Source organism: Eptesicus fuscus, chromosome 11, assembly GCF_027574615.1.
Source record: "Eptesicus fuscus isolate TK198812 chromosome 11, DD_ASM_mEF_20220401, whole genome shotgun sequence".
Taxonomy (NCBI): Eukaryota; Metazoa; Chordata; class Mammalia; order Chiroptera; family Vespertilionidae; genus Eptesicus; species Eptesicus fuscus.
The window spans coordinates 70,346,059-70,364,104 of NC_072483.1; the positions used below are offsets into that span (position 1 = coordinate 70,346,059).

The 18,046-nt window shown below is 40.3% G+C and overlaps 1 protein-coding gene across 1 annotated transcript in view; it reads left to right on the forward strand.

Annotated features, from left to right (window-relative positions):
• Nucleotides 1-18,046, forward strand: part of EPHA4 (EPH receptor A4) — a 128,482-nt gene that overhangs the window by 65,372 nt on the left and 45,064 nt on the right. Inside the window, exon 5 of the mRNA XM_008145113.3 lies at nt 10,044-10,382. Within this exon, the coding sequence (XP_008143335.1) occupies nt 10,044-10,382 (339 nt within the window). The remainder of the gene's footprint in view (nt 1-10,043; nt 10,383-18,046) is intronic.

Below are 18,046 nucleotides of genomic sequence, written 5' to 3' on the forward strand. Positions count from 1 at the left end.
TACTACATTTCATTTGTCATAAGTCTGAAACTTAAATTGAGACATCAGCTCTCCTACTGCTAGATTACATGACAGAGTTCTGCTGCCTGTTAGCCAGTGTCTGTCCCCTGGACCTTTCAAACCGACCAAAGCAACCAAAGATGTTTTGATGATTTGGATGCAGCCTTCGCCGACCCATTCCATTTCCAGGCTGCTCCTTTAGTGAAATATCAGTTGTTCAAGGTCCGACATCAGCTAGTGAGTGAGCCACACCCTTGTCTCTTCTTTCTGAATTACCTTTCAGCATTTTGAATACTAATGAGAAAATACATCTAGAGAACCCAAGAACACAATTCTTATCCAATGACAATTTAGAATATAGATGAAAAGATCACCTGGTGTGCTAAGTGAAAGGAACTAGATGACCCAAAGCTGATGATCACTTGCCATTTGGTTATTTGCAAAATTTTGTAAAACTTTAATACAGATCAGGTATCATCTCATTGAATTAGTTGCTTTAAAGCAGTGGTATTGTAGTATGGTCTTTAACTCCCAACCTACTTCTCATTCTATAGGGGTTAATAGTACAATGTGGATTCAGCTGGAAAGTGCATAGGTGTGAGGAACACTAATGTATGCCCAAGTGAAAGGCTTAAATCTGCCAATGCCAGTTAGCCAGGTTTTTACATTTTTTTTCCACCACCATGAATAATTAAGAATGGCTTATTATCCGCCGAGCCCTGTCATTTCTGGATAACATTTTTTACACTATTCATAGAAGTCATAGAGCAGTTGTGCACAGCATGCTTCTATGAAACAGGGTCAATTATACATTTTCCTGAGATTCCCTGGGGTGAGAGCTGGCTACCTTCTTTGCTATCAGCATTTTGGTTTTCCTCTCATAGTTGATTTTTGTTCCACATGCTCTTTACAGCTCAGCAGAAGCTGAATAGGGAGACTCCTATTGCATAGATATCATTGCCCCCCACTCTCCTGTGACCATCCACCCAGGGAAAGACCTTTAACATAGATTCCCAATTGCATTCCTCTGTGGAAGTTAGGAACCAGGTAGAGAGGACAACCCAGCTAAGACAACAGCACCATCCAGAAAACAATGCCAGCAGTTGCCAGCATCAAAGTCAGGGAAGCTAGAGAAATGTTACTTGGGGTGAATTGAGAAAGTTGGGAGCGTTCCAGCTTGTTCTACAAAGAATTCATAGTTATGATTCCTTTTTTCCTTGCATTGTTTAAATCCTTGTGACAGTGGTTGTTTTAGCCCTGGAATCAGGGTTTCTGATCATAACTTTGTACTATTGGTTGTTAATTTTGGCAAGTTGGTTAATTTAGTTTCCAGTTGCTATGGCTAGTAAATACTTTTCTGTCAGATTTTATTATGGGGCTAAAATAAAATAAAGGATAAAAAGGTGCTTCCCAAGAAATTAGAATTAGTTCACAGGCTAGTTAATTCTAAATCAAAATACTTATGATTTAAATATATGTTACTTTTCTTCGTCTTTCATATTGTAGCTTCCTCTTGGATAACTTGGAGTTTTATAGAGTACTCCAGCCATGAACTAATCACCTTAAAAAAAAAAAAAGCAAAATTACTTCACCAATTAACCTAGAAAAGGAAAGACACAAAGGTTCCTACAATGGAGAATGGGAAAATACATAAACTAGAAAAATACATGGTGGCAAATTTTCAACAAGGAGTTACCTCTGTAGGAAGCCAAGAGTATTTCATGGCAGCAGTCATTGATCGATGGGTCCAAATGGTTCTGTGTTTTAATAATAGGCAGTTTTGCTTTGGCACACTGTTAAAACACAAACTGCTGTGATAAAAGGTTATGCTCTGTTCATATATCTCAGATGAGGTGTCCCTGAACAGCAGTCTTAATGTAAACTAACCCACGGCAGCAGGGCTGAGAGAAAGCAATTAGTGGGGGCAACATATACAACTGTCAGGGGGGAATGCATGGGCTTTATTTCAGTAAAAAACATATATACCCATTTACTCTGCCTTATAACCTGTCACTCAGCTGGGGAGAGATTAACAAAGGCTTATATGAAGGGTTGGAGGGTTTTACAGCTAAGGCTGAAGTATCAGTAGACAGCCCAAAAGTTGTACATGATTAATGAAGACTTAGGAAATTGAACTCAAGACCCAAGGTGCCTCTTCCTCAGAAGATGTGTCTTGGTTGCCTTGGCATTTTAGTAGGGTGACAGTAGGGCTTAAATAAATTGATCATTTAAGAGTTAGGTTTCTGCCCATACTCTGGGGGGATGTTTCTTTCCACATCCAGAATTAATTTCATGGCTCAGGCATTGAATTTTAAAATGATGATTAAAAATCAATTAAGTATTAAAAAGTCACCAATAGCTCTATATGAACCCAGCTACATTTGCTAGCCTTAGTTACAGACTTGGTTTTTTTTAAACCTTTTTATTTTATCAGCTTTTGTGATATATGCAAGTGCTAGGGAGGCATAGCATCTTTCATTCATTTATTCGTCAGATACTTAGTGAGCATCTACTATATGTTTGGCATCTTTGGAAGGACTAAATCAGATGAGAAACTATTTTCTGTTCTCATAGAGCTTCTGTTATAATGGAAATATAAATAATGAACAAGGAAATTTAAAATTCTCACAGTAAGGAAAACGCAAAAGATGACATAGTAGGGTAAAATGAAAGAAAGAGAGAATTTTACTTTGCATAGAGTAGTCAGGAATGAGGAGGGTGAGTTAAAGAGAATTCCAGGCAGAGCTACCAAATCTAAAGTACTCGAGTTGCATGTTTAAAGTTTTTCTAACAATGTGAGTTTTAAACTTGACTTATTCTTCCCTTGGTCCTGGAATCTGTTCATACTTTAATTTCAGTTGTTATAAGAAATAGGAATTTAAGGTTTATATGTCACATTGTCCCAACCTACTTCTAAATGCAATTATTATTACAGATTTCTACCATTTGCTAAAGTTCCAGTTACTCCTATAAGAATGAAAAAGTGCATATATCCTCACCTGTGAGTTCGGGGTGGAATACATAGGTTGCAGCTGTCCTGACCTAGACTTTCCATGGAACGGTTCACACCAAAGTCCTAGTTCACATCAGAGGCACTTAGGACTTTAGGTTCAGTGCTGGCTGATTCTTTCTGAATTGAAGGCTCATATAGATTTCTTGTGGATATGTAAACATTAGGTTGTCCTAAATGGGGCTCCTTTAAATCCTCTATAAGCCAGCACATGTGTTCTAGAAACTATTCAAAAATTATACTTCAATCTAATACATGGGAAGAAAGAACTAAGATTTGTGGGATTACTGGAATTTTCTTTCATACTTGGCATGTTGCCCTTTTTACATGTCACGTTCACTTATTTTCTGTAGGTAGTATGGGGTTCATTTCTGAATGCTTGCTTTTCCCAGAGGAGAGCACATGATAGGTTAAGGAAGATCAAAATTCTTTTATGATCTGACATGATGTAACATGATATTATATGATAGGGCTTTGCTTCTGCTGTAATTTGGCTATAGTTTTTTCTGGACTTCATACTGTCAAACTGCTGTCAACTGAATGCAAGTTGACATCCCACTAGAAAATCATAATTTCCCATTGTGGCACCTTACACCAGTGCCTACTGTGTGATATAGCAAGTATTTCACACCAGTGAAGTGAATAGACATTCATTAAATTTATTCACGGTGGTAAGAAATGCAGGGCCCATTTCTTTCAGAGCAATGAGAAACTCAAAAAATAGGCCACAATATTCTGCATATTTTATTGCTTTTTTAGTCAATGAAAGTAGGTGTAACTTGGCATTTAGAAGCCAGAGTTGTTATCTGGGCTGTATAAATGTTAAATCCGAGGTTCTTGGACTGAGCTCATCTGATAGGTTCCAGGTATGCTTGAAGCCCCTAGAATTAGGTGCAAAATTATGGATTCCTGTGAGCGTCTTCCTGGGAAGAGGGTGCATTTCTCCCATCAAATTCTCTGGGGCGGGGGTCGCAGGCAAAGTATGACCTGCAGGCAAAATTCAACTGTCCCGTTTTTGCACATGGAATGTTCTTGGAACGCAGCCACACCGTTTGTTTAGGTATTGTCAATGGCTGCTTTTGAAGTACAGTGGCTGGACTGAGTAGTTGCTACAGAGGCCATGTAGCCCATAAAACCTGAAATATTGACTACCTGGCCCTCTACAGAGAAAGTCTGTTGGGCACTGCTCTAAAGGATTCTCAAGTTCAGGGCTATTGCATTTCACTTTTGGTCCTGATAGTACAGCTATTATCTATTCCACTAAATTATATTTAAAGTGTGAAGGGCTCTTTAAACATGAGAAGTTTAAAATAGTTTACATACTATCCCCGTTCCTGGATGCAGGGAGAGAATCTTCAGCTTATATGTGAATTCCAAGGGGTTCTATAAATAAAGTAAAATATGTAAAGGAAGGACATTTGTTTTTCCTTAAATACACTTCAATTATTGATTGATTTGTATTTTAAAATGTCTTAATTTTGGTGATAAAAATAAAAGAACTATAGCTCTATAAAGGCTAATAAGGAATATGCCAGCTGACTTCTTAAAATGCTAAAATTGACCTCAGAGATAAAGTTTTTCATAACTTCATGCCTGAATATAGCATGACCTTCAGTCAAGATGGAGAAAGGAAAGTCATACTAACCAATCCCAAATGAATACAACTTTAATTGATGGAGCCTGCATTTTTAAAATTTTATTATTGATTTTTAGAGAAAGAGAAAGAAATACTGACCTGTTGCTCCACCCATTCGTGCATTCATTGGTTGTCTCCTGTGTGTGCCCCAACAGGGGATCAAACTCACAACCTTGATGTATTGGATGGTGCTCCAAGCAGGCCAGGGGTAAAGCCCACATTTTAAATTCCCAGCCACATTGGTTGAGTGGTTGGTTAGGGAGCTCTAAATACAAGAGAGGATGGAATGCCTGCCCTTACATCCTCCCGGTGCTCACATAATCCCCATTTAGCTTCCTTTAGTTTCTTTCTTTCTCCCAGCTTCCCTTCCTTCAACTATCCAGTGAAGTGTCAAAATTAACCGATTTTTGTTTTCTTTTTCTTCTAGAATAGGAGACAAATACTGGACTTTCAATATATATATTTATTGAATAAATGAATGACCCTACAATCCCTCTCAAAAGAAGTAATCACTAATAATATATTAGTTTTTCAAAGTGTTTTTAAATTATAGAAAAGAAGAAACTGAATTAAACTAATTACATTGAGATACTCCTTTACAGGGCTTAATGTTCATGAATCTGTACGTGAAAAGCTGACTAATACTACTTTAGCTCAGAGAAAGCTGTATTAATTCACACATTTAAAAACACACTGGAGATAGTTAGGCATAAATACATTTGAGGATTTTGTTAGCCTTCCGTGCAGTCATTCACTTATTCTTCGACTCGTCAAATATTTATTGAGTTTGCTCTGAACTACGAATCATGGTAGACACCAGGAAATGAAGACATCAGTTCTTCTCTGGGGGAGCATATAGACTCATGATAAGTGTCGTATTAGCAAACCATGTTCCAAACAAAATAGAAAATAGAAATAAAGACCTGAACTGTGGAGCAATACCATATGCAGATTGCTATCAGCCCTACATTCAGGCCAGTTCTGGGTAGCTTTAGAAAGCATAAAACCCTACTATTTACAATGACCCACAAGCTGCCTGATGCTGGTGTCTGCTCAGTGGACACGTTGGCAATACAAAGACTAGAAAATTAAAACAAATGCCACCTTTATTCCTCTCTGTGATACATCTTGTATTTGTAATTGGAGACTTATTTGCAGGTGGATATATTTCTGATGAGAAAGTCTGGTACCTTTCAGAAATATAATTGTTCCTAAATATCCAGATATAATACTTACATGAACAAAAGGGAAGATAATCTAAAAGTTATGATTTTTCCTTTCTGGATCGTTTGTATTTACTCAGAGAATTCATGTAACTTAGAAGGCCTGTTTCCTTTTTAGACATTTCTACAGGTGATTGTTTTAAGGTGCTGCTAAGTATTGACTTTAGACTGTATTAAAATCCCTACTTTTTTCTTTTGTCTTGAGAAGAGAATTCTTTCTTTTCTGAAGAAGAGATGACCCCTCCTTTAAATGGAAACACACTTCATATGTTATTATTATTTAAATGGCAAAAGGTAAAAAAGAAAAAAGAATCCTACAAAAAATATAACCGCCATTATGATTTTAATTTATAAGGTATTCTTCCTTTCCCAGTTCCTATGCAGGCCAATGTTATAATCATACTGGGTGGACATTTCTATATTCTCTCCCCCCCGCCTCAATTCTGTGTTGTAGTCTAATTTCTAAGCTGCAACTATCTATACTAATAAAAGGGTAATATGCTAGTTAGACTGGGAGACCTTCTGTATGTCCTTCGGACAAAGCATGGTGGCGGGGCCAAGGCAGAGGTGGTTAGGGGTGATCAAGCCAGGAGGGGAGGGCAGTTGGGGGTGAGCAGGCCAGCGGGGGGGCAGTTGGGGGCAATCCGGCCAGCAAGGGGGGCAGTTGAGGGCGATCCGGCCTGCAAGGGGGGGCGCAGTTGGGGGTGAGCAAGCCAGCAGGGGGGCAATTGGGGGCGAGCAGGCTAGCAGGGGGAGCAGTTGGGGGTGATCATGCCAGCAAGGGGGGACAATTGAGGGCGAGCAGGCAGGCAGGCAGAGTGGTTAGGGGTGATCAGGAAGGCAGGCAGGTGAGTGGTTAGGAGCCAGCAGTCCCCGGATTGCGAGAGGGATGTCCGACTGACGGTTTATTGGGCCTAAACTGGCAGTTGGACATCCCCTGAGGAGTCCCAGATTGGAGAGGGTGCAGGCCAGGCTGAGGGACACCTCCACCCCTGTGCACGAATTTCATGCACTGGGCCTCTAATGCTCATATAACCATCATTCCATATGGCAGCAAAACATAAAACATGTTCAGTACCATTCACCAGACCATTCATGGAGAAAACATTGAACTTGAATTGGCCTAATTTTTCTTCTTTCCTTGAGCATCTACCCAAGTATTCTTCCCAAAGGAAGAAGGTTGTTCTGGGCTGGCTACTACTAGTTTTCCTGCCAGCCCTCCAATTAGAAATCCTGAAGCATTTTTTTTTTTTCCCACGTGGCTGTGTTATATCTCTGAGGCCTGTGACCATTTAGTTTTCTGCTCCATTTCTTCTCTGTTTAGACACTGCCATGCCCCATCCTACATACTAATTACTGACTTTTTGCTTCTGTGGTGCTTGGTTCATTGTGTCACATTTTCCCATGTGAAAGTGGACCAGGAACCTTGGCAAGAGAGGTTAATGGATTTAAGAGTCACTCTCATTTAACCCTAGAACCTTGCAGCACAATGAGAACCAGTGGCTGACCTATTTTATAAACCAAGCTGTGGTTAGCTTCAGATGCAAATTAGTAAGGATTTCACCACGGTGGCAAGCTTCTATAGAACCTGAAAAGGACTGACGATACACACTCCCTCTTCCTACCTTTACATCTCAAACTTTGGTTGAAACTGCTGATTTTGTTGTTCTTATACCTTAAATGGGGGCCATATTGTGGAGTGGAAATAACCCCAAAGTGGAGTTAGTACTTATGGATGTTAGATTCTGCCACTAATTAGATTGCACAAACTTTCCATATTAGGTTCACTTCCTGGATCTCAATTTCCTCATCTTTACTAGTAAGATGAAGTCATTTGACCAAATGATCTTTACCATCCTATCTGGCTCTAGGAGTCTGTGATTTTAAAGAGTTCTATTTGTTTATTCAGAAACCATTTATTTGACCCTGTTATTTTCCAAAGGACTCTTAATACAAATTTGAAAATGTAATCAAGAAGAACACTGTTATTTTATTTCTGGATATTTCTGTGGGGTAATCTTACCTTTAACACAAATTTTGCCACATTGTTTTCCCTGTAAGGTTCACAGAACAGGCAAGGGAGCAGAAGACATCATAATTAGTCTCAAGGGGAACATAGGGAGGGCACACTTACCTTGTTAAAATAAAGTCTTCAATTAAGCTGTACAAAGAGAAAAGGAGACTGAATTGGCCTTATTCAGTATTATCACCAAAATTCTTTAGCTCTTCATCACCATTAGCTAAATAGTACTGAATATAACTCCTTGTATGTAGATTACATGCAACTCTATCTCAGAGGCTACTTTGGAACAGTACATTCTATTGTGGTCCTCGAGATAAACTTCTCCTGACTTCACGCAGGCCTCCAGGTAACTTTCCTCAAAGCAGTCATTACAGATAAAATAGAAGTAGAATAGATACAGTGAGCAAGAAATCCCAAACTTTCATTAAAACCCACTTTTGGCTCTTTTCTTAGAGGATCACAACGTGAAAGGAGAAGGAAAAGAGAGGGCTTTCTGACTGTCACATTGAATAAATATTTTTGATTAGAGTGCGGAGATGTCTTTTAAACCTTTGGAACCAGCTCAGACCAGGAAAATTACCTCTCATGTCTCCCACACTTATTTTTCTTCTTGAATTCTTTTGTGTCGTAACTTCTTGGCCTATAAAAACTAATCTACAGCAAGAGAGTCATCATTGTTCTATAGTCTTATCTATTATCATTGTTGTTGTTAAATCACCACTATCTGTTGGGATCAGTTGTTCTATTCCATCACCACCATTCATATTTCAGAAACTCTTGCATGTCCATTGGAATGAATACAGGTTCTCCCCCCGCCCCCCTATCTAAAAGTTGAGAGTTTCTGTGAAACCTTTCGTAAGCTGAAATGGCACATCACCTTAGGGCACGTCTTGCTAAGGGATGCACAAAGTAAATCAAGATAAAGCACAGATGCTGACAGACACAGTTCAAAGCTAAGGCAGCTTGATGCTTCAATGCTGAGTTCCTGGGGAAGGAGGTTGGCGTGCAGGGTGCACGCTGCTTCTATAACAGCTTGCTGCAAAACAAATGCAAAACACTATTTTCACCATTTTTTCATAAGTGCAAAAATCATTTTTGGATTTCTTTGCATTGGTGTAAACAGGCACTAATGTAGGTCTTTCGTAAAAGCAAAGCCTTGGCAGCCCTGGTCAATTCAAGGGCTGAATGTGTGGTTGGGTGCCTTTGTGCATTATCTGCCTCAAGCTGGGATGTTTCAACCACAGGACCTTCCTTCAACATCTTTGCAACCAGGTTTAACCAGTTCCAACTAATTACCCAATAAACAATTTAATCTTCCTCTATAGTGATGATACACTCAACTTATGAATCACCATTTATCTTCAGAAGTGGTATATATCTCTCTTAATTTAGCAGAGTCCCACAACAGCTCTGGATAGGGACACTGGAATACTTCTCACTAGAGATCAATTAGTATAGACATATTTTACCTAACTATTGAGTGCACTTACTGAAACATGCATTTAAGAGAAAAGTGCAGGAAGAGGTGATAGGATTGTGGGCTCTGGGAACTAGAATTGCATTTGCATACCCATTTTTCAGATGATAAGATCGAGACTGGGTAAGTTGTGATATTTTCCTGCCACTTCAGAGAGGAAGCCTGTACTTGGAGCTCATTTGATGTAGAGTGGCCTTATATCTCAGAGTGGCAGGCATTGCCACATTTGTTTGCACACAAATGAAAATGACACTCACACCTACAGTTTTCTATCCTATTGTTATTTTTTTTTTTTTTAAATATATTTTATTGATTTTTCACAGAGAGGAAGGGAGAGGGACAGAGAGCTAGAAACATCGATGAGAGACATCGACCAGCTGCCTCCTGCACACCCCCCACCAGGGGATGTGCCCACAACCAATGTACATGCCCTTGACCGGAATCGAACCTGGGACCTTCCAGTCCGCAGACCGATGCTCTATCCACTGAGCCAAACCGGTTTCGGCATCTATTGTTATTTTAAAAGATCTTTTTGCTAACTTGATTTCCTTTTTGCATTATTTGCCAAATGGGCCCATCTACCTGTTGAAGTTGCAGAAAACAGTAGAAACTGAGAGATTCCAAAAGGATCTTACAGTTCTTGGTGTGATGGTATGTTTTTTCTCTTTCTCCAGGCCCACCATCTGCTCCCCTAAACTTGATTTCAAATGTCAACGAGACTTCAGTGAACTTGGAATGGAGCAGTCCTCAGAACACGGGCGGCCGCCAGGACATTTCCTACAATGTGGTGTGCAAGAAATGTGGAGCTGGTGATTCTAGCAAGTGCCGACCCTGTGGCAGTGGGGTCCACTACACCCCACAGCAGAATGGCCTGAAGACCACCAAAGTCTCCATCACTGACCTCCTGGCTCATACCAATTACACATTTGAAATCTGGGCGGTGAATGGAGTGTCCAAGTATAACCCTAGCCCGGATCAGTCAGTGTCTGTCACCGTGACAACCAACCAAGCAGGTAGGAAGCAGATCCACCTTATTATATGATCTAAATGTGCACAGTATAGAGAAGGGGCTTGTGTTGATATCCATGAATGATATTAAAGTTCCACAATTAAAAGTAGAACTACATGGACCTAATTATAAACCTGTGAGCTGTGTTATAATACGAAAGACTCTTAGATGAACATTTATTCATTCAACAAATAAATTTGTGGACATTAACTGCATAACATACCCTGTACTAGGAGGAAGAGATTAAATTAAGACCAAGGCAGTGATTGAAACCAAACCAGATAACAGTCCGGTGAGCTGGGTCACTCCATGCTAGACTTCTCTTTTAAGGGATTTGGGCTGGCCATTTTAATCACAAGATCCATGGTTGGACATTAGAGCATTTACAGATTATTTAGGATTATAAAATTGATTTTTACTAATCTGTATTGGTACATTTATATTTGCTGTAGTATATTTATATTTTCTGTTCATGCTGCGTGAATTGCAGAACTATTACAAAATCTTGAATATCAGATATTTAAAAATGCAAAGTAGAATCTAGAATTCTAGGCTCCAGCCCCCGACCCACTCATCCCCATTCCTCCCCTGAAGAAGTTTCCATGCATCCTCATGCTAATTTTCCATTCTGGATTTCTGCCACATGTTTTCCATTGCCAGCTCCCTGTTACTTATTTCTGGAGAGTTAAAGGGAGCAGGAAAAAAACTGTAGTTTATCCTTTAGTGAGGCTCTTAAGAACAACAAACTTTGCCGGCAAAGCATTATAAATTGCCCACAATCCTATCACCTCTTCCTGCACTTTTCTCTTAAATGCATGTTTCAGTAAGTGCACTCAATAGTTAGGTAAAATATGTCTGTACTAATTGATCTCTAGTGAGAAGTATTCCAGTGTCCCTATCCAAAGCCATTATTTTTCCACTTTCCCCTGAACTCTCTAGAATAAATAAAAAGTTAAGACTTGGGGGAGATTTTGAACTGGAGCTGGAAAGGCAAATCTTCCCCAAAGGCAGCTTCAGTGATACAAAGGTGGCTGGTCTTTTAAAATATGTGGTATGAACCCATCTCCGGTTATGCTTTTGTCTTGTATTTCTGCACTTCCGGGTTGTGAATGCTATTTGTGGTCATTGGTTTTATTTTCCTATAAAAACTAGAATGATTTAGGACAGGGGTCGGCAAACCGCGGCTCACGAGCCACATGCGACTCTTTGGCCCCTTGAGTGTGGCCACAAAATACCACGGCCTGGGCGAGTCTATTTTGAAGAAGTGGCGTTAGAAGAAGTTTAAGTTTAAAAAATTTGGCTCTCAAAAGAAATTTCAGTCTTTGTACTGTTGATATTTGGCTCTGTTGACTAATGAGTTTGCCGACCACTGATTTAGGAGGTTCTGATGGCATCACAAGTACTCTGTGACGTCCAGTCTTTGATTAGTGCTCTTTCTGGGAGAATGCCCTGGAAAAGCCGCATGTTGATCCTGGGAAATGCATTGATGTCACTGGTGTGTCTGAGTTAGAAGGAGCCAACGAGGTGCAGAGTGATCTTTGCACACCCTGGAGAGTCTGATTTGTGAGCCAATCGATATCCTTATGTTCAGCCCTGAAGCACCTTTCCGGCTTTTCTCAAAACACATCACCGCTTCGTGTTCTTCACTGAATTAGAGCTAGGAATGGAGGCTTTGAGGCCTTAGTGTACAGGTGAAGTCATTCTCTTTGGCAGAGAACAGCCTCTGGGAGATGTGCTGAGGACAGGCTTGGCTCCCACAGATTTTGTGGGGAGACGTCTATGACTCTCTGTACACCTAAGGATTCAAGCCAAAGGATTATGTCAACCCCCGCCAGGCCAGAAGGGGCAAGGAGTGGGACGAAGACAGGCTAAAGAGGCTCCCCCTACAATGAAGGAAGAAAACTGTCAAAGTTGGACTAAAAATGTAGGTGTAATTCTTTTAGATCTAAGAGAAAGGTGGACAGGGAATTCCTCTGACACAGTGAGGTTGTTTTCCCTGCCATGGTGAGCAGTCCTGGCAGGAGGTTTGCTGAATAGGACAAAATTCCAGCTCCTTATTTTAATTTTCATGAAGGGTGATGCTGGGAAGCTGTTCAAAATTAAAAATAAATCTTTCAATAAGGAGACCTCCTATGTGGCCAGCCAGAAAGCTTTTGCTTAGCCGCGTTGTATATGTGCACAGCCCTGCCTCATTATCCTACCATAATTTGGGGCTCACTAATTCAAAATCATTGGGGTAGTTTATCTTTGATTAACAAACCCTTTCTTCATAGTAGGGCAGATTAAAATGTAGGCCAAAATTCTGGGTGAATGTAGCAACCATAAACGCTATCAAAGCTCTCCTAAGCATATTTGCACATACACAATTATATTCTAATTGCAACCATTTCTATTATTTCATTAAATTAAATTCCTAAGGAACCTCTATAGGCAATGATGTCTCACTCTATGAGGAATACACAGAATCAATGAATGTTAGCATTTACAACCTGGAGGCCACAAAGTTTTATGGCTCTCAATTTTGCTCAGTTTTCACAGGGTTCTTTCTCTCATCAGTAACATATTTAAAGAACAAACACAAAACCCTCTAGAGTTCCTGGTTTTATCATCACCACCTCTGAGACCACAGATGAACAGCTCCGTGAAGGTGAAATGACTCATCCAAGCTAATGTCAGAGCCAGTGACACTTGAAACCAGGGAGAGCTCCCTTCCTTTTAAATTATTACATAATTAATAGCACTCATATATTCTGCTTGGCATTCTCCCCATTTGTGAGAGCAGACTCGGCGAGGAGGTGTAGCTGTAACTGGGCTTTGATCCTTTAGTTGTAGAATGTGGTGTGAATGGGCTGGTCTTCTCACATGGCTATTTAAACTATTCTAACCTACATCTTACTGTGGAGTCTTAGGGGCTATTGACACCTTTTTCCCTCCCCTCCTGAGTTCAAAACTAATTGACCCAGAAGACAAGACAAAGGGAACTCAGAATCTCAGCTTTGCTGCTGATCAAGTGATGGAAGAATGTCAGCTTTATATCTGTGGTCAAAAGGGATAGCTAGCTCTAGTAACACTTACCCAGTGTCACCCCCAGACACTCCAGCCCAGCTGGCCAATTGTAGGCTCCCTTCCATATAAAGCTTGCACCCCTAAGTTTGCCCAAATGGTCACTTTGGGCAGTTAGGCAGTTTTGAGAGAGCAGAGTGGGTGGAGCTGAGACATAGTTCTTCTCCCAAATTCTCTTCATGAGATAAGTCACCCCACTCCCACCTCTATGCCAGGACCAGTGAGGGAGAGGTGGGGAGAGGATGGTGGGTGGTAGCTCCAACTGAAGTTGCCCCGTACAAAAACAAGGATAATGGATGTTCTCCTTAGAATGCCTTTTCAACATTACAGACCAAAAGGGACAGAGTGAGATTCCCCTTGAAAACTCTTATTTCCTTTCCTTCACTTTCTATCCTCTGGCAACTGCTCTGCCTTTTGTTTAGAAGGAGATGGCTCTGATGTTTATGAAAAATGGATAAGCAGACTGCTGGGTGATTTGTTTTCTAGATGGCTTTCCTTTGGTTTACTTTTACTTAAGTGGACCATCTCAGGCAAATAAATACAGCATGTGTCACTAGGAGAGAGAAATGCTGTATAAATGAAATAAGCTTTTCCTGGCCGAGCAACAGAACTGTGAATATTTTTGCTAAAATGCTGTGATGGCTGCCAGCAGATCTTAATATCAGTGAGCCTGGTTTTACTGTGCACCCCCAGACTCCCACACCCACCTTCCAGCTATGGGGCTGGACCATTCTCTAGGTTGTGTTATTTTAAGTCCTTATGAAATCCTATGGCTGATAATCTATACTAACCCCAAATTGTACCCAAGGGGAGTGATTTTTGAGTTTTATTTTGCATGTGACACTGTTCCAGATATTTCACAGTGAAATACATCTGCTAATCTCTCTTCAGCACAGCTGTGGTGTCCTAGTGACCAACATCTTGAAAACTCTGAGTTCACAGGAGTTCAGATAGTTGATGGATTATATAATTATTTGAACCTAGCTGATCTCTAAGATCTTTTCCAATCCTAAAATTCTGTGATTCCAAGGACATAGCCATGAGCTATGAGCATGAAGAAGTGGGGCTTATTTCTCTCTGATGTTCAGAAACTGGCTCTAAAGGCAATTTCAAGAGTGGGAAAAATTCCAAAAATGCTTCAGCAGAATTATCAGAATACATCTGAATCCTGCCTTCCCTTCACCCCTTTAAGCCTCACCCTGCCAGACAAAGTATTTACTTCGAAGGGCAAAACAGTAAGCTAGTTGGACCCCCACTATAGCTATTCCAGGCCCCTCTTCAGACATTTGGCAATGTCTGGGGACATTTCCGGTTGTCTCAACTGGGAGCAGGGCAGGTGCTATTGTATCTAGTGGGTAAAGGCCAGGGATGCTACTAAACATCCTAAAATGCACAGGACTGCCTCCACAGTAAATCATTATCTGGTTCGAAATTTCTGTAGTGTCAAGACTCAGAAACTCTGCTCTGGTGACATGTGTGAAAAAACAGAACTTGTGACTTCATAGCAGTACCCACCTTATAAGGGTTCTATGGTCAACCTGCCTTAGCTTGTTCCCATTGCTCTGGGCTGGGGAACCTCATGCTCTCGCATTGTTCTCAGAGGATAGGTAGTTAGAGAAGGCCCTTTGGGGCTTCTTGTGGAGAATCCCGGTTGCTTTGCCCTCGGATGAACTGGTGCTGCTTGTTAGACTGGCCTTGTTCGCTGGGAAGACAATTTTTAAAAACTGCCAGGAAACGCCTCACCAACAATCAAGTGGCAGGACACCTTCTCGTGACGCCAGCACCACACATAGTAGATGTTTGTTGGTTAACACATTTATTTACAGTAATAACAATCAGTGAACTCTGTCGAGGAGTGAGAAATTTAATGTAACCAAAATAATGAGTAAAGAAAAGAAAATAACTAAGAACAAGAGGCATACTGTCTTTTATTGCTCAACTGGTAAGTTCCCATTCTCTCCTTCTCTGCCACCTTTTAATTAGACCTATTATGTTATTTGAGTGATATAATGGAGAACAGTGGGAATTCTCATCCCTACTGGGTATAATTGCTACCTGCCTTCCAGATAGTAACAGGAAAGCTTCAAGGAGATGGTGGGAGAAAAGGAAGCATCTTAGAGCAACCAGTTAGGTAATGTGCTCTAGGCATGGTGGCCCAGGGTAAGGAAGGACTATTGTGTAATTATGCCTAAGGGTAGAAAGGAACATGAAAGATGCCAGGAAGTCCAGTTTGGCCTGATTTGAAAGGCATTGGAGCACAAAGTCAGACCATAATGGTTCTGGTGTGACGGACAGTGCTTACGTGGGCCTAAGGTGTGGTTTGAGATCACAACAAACAGAAAGAGACACTCCTGGTGATCTTGAGAATGGAAATGGGATATTAAACCCAAATGAGCTGTGGCTAGGACCAAGGCTTTTCTGTAAGCTTGAAAAGGAAAGGGTGGGGGGGGAAGCTCTGTTGATATTTTTGAGGCACAAATCTCCAGTTTCTGTTAGTGCCCTAGAGTGGGGTTGGTGAACTATGGCCTAGAGGCCAAATCTTGATCCTCCACCTGGTGTTGTGCAACTCACTAAGAATTGTCTATTTCCAACATGTTGAAAATAATCAAAGGTAGAGTAACATTTTGTGACATTTTGCAATTATATAAAATTCAAATTTCAGTGTCCATAAAGTTTTATTGGAACAAAGCCCACTAATGTGTGTTGTCTAAGGCTGCTTTTATAGGATAACCACAGACTTGAGTAACTTCAAGAGATTGAGTGGCCTTCACAGGGAACATACAGGGTGGGGCAAAAGTGGGTTTACAGCTGATCATACAGAAAATAATACAATGATCAATAACTAATGATACAAGAATAAACACTGTGTTTTACCTACTCACAACTATAAGCCTACTTTTGCCACACTCTGTATTAACCATCTCACTCTTCATAGAAGAAGCTTGCTGACCCCTGCTCTGGAATACTAAACAAGAAAGAGGAACAGTGAGAAAGGAGGTTGAAAAGACGGCGATGCCCTTGCTGGTGTGGCTCAGTTGGTTGGGTGTCATCCCCTGCACCAAAAGGTTGCCTATTTGATTCCCGGTCAGGGCACATGCCCAGCTTTGCAAGCTCCATCCTAGGTGGGGTTATGCAGGAGGCAGCTGATCGATGTTTTTCGCTTGCATCGATCTCTCTCTCTCTCCTTTCTTCTCTCTAAAAAGGTATAAAATGTTTTCTTCTTCTTCTTCTTCTTCTTCTTCTTCTTCTTCTTCTTCTTCTTCTTCTTCTTCTTCTTCTTCTTCTTCTTCTTCTTCTTCTTTAAGAAAAGATGGTGAAATGTTGGTATATGTTGGAACCGGCTCAGCAAAGGATATGGTGGACCAACATTTAGCTTAATCTCACAGCTGAAAAATTTTTGATATTTGGCAAGATCCCTTCTGTTTTAAAGGCTTTGAAAATATGAACAAGATTTCACAAAAATAATTAGATTTTCAATATGCCTTTGCTTTCTTGTACTGCACATCTTCTCCCAGTGACGCTTGGGTTAAGTGCACACTGTGTAGAACATGCTTATATCCTCAGGAGGCAGTGTTCGGGTTCTCTTGAAAATGTGCATTCTTGGCACTCACTGTTGATGGTTCCTACATGTTGGCAGCAATTTTCTTTTTAAGTAATAATATGTGCTGCTCTTTCCCATGTCTCCTCACCAAGATGATTCCTGGTTTGCCTTTGATCTCAAATGAATCATGTTATATTTTCTTACTTCCAAGAAATTTAAAGGCAAAACACATGATGAAACTAGTGAAATCTGTAAGTCAGAAATCTTTCCAAAGACATTTTAAAATCTTTCAAATAAATCGTACAGCAATTGCATTGAGAAGGTTTGTTGAAAAGTTGTTTGCACATCCTCAGAACAGCTGACTCTCCAACAACACAGGTTTCAACTGCATGGGTCCACTTATATGAGGGTTTTTTGTGTTTTTTTTTCAGTAAATACTGTAGAGATATTTTCTCTTTCTTATGATTTTCTTAATAACATTTTCTTTTTTTCTAGCTTACTGTACTGTAAGAATATAGTATTTAATACGAATAACATACAAAATATATGTTAATCAACTATTTATGTTATTGATAAGACTTCCAATAAATAGTAGGCTCTTAGTTACTTTTGGGAAGTCAAAAGTTACAACTGGATGTTTTATTGCAGGGGAGAGCTCAGTGCCCCTAAGCTCCCCCACATTGTTCAAGGGTCAACTGTAGTTAGTATGTCATTGTTGGGACAAGTCTCTAAAGTAGAAGCTGGTTTGAAAGTCCTTTCTGTGCCTGAGTAAACACACAATGGCTTCAGGGAAACCAGCCTGTGGATGTTCCCATCGAAAACTCTGATCCAGCCAAGGGCTCCTCATGTTGTTCACCACGCCTAGGAAATGTTCAATTTTAAAAAACATGTTCAATTTTTTAAAGGGAGTAGTCTCTTGATTCTAACTTTATACATAAACCAATTTTATGTTTATGGAATATTGTTACTACCCTCTCATTGTTATGCAGGCTCATTCATTATGAAAATAATTAAGAATACTATAAACCTGTTCATATACAATGATACAGGCTTCTGGTGTGTGG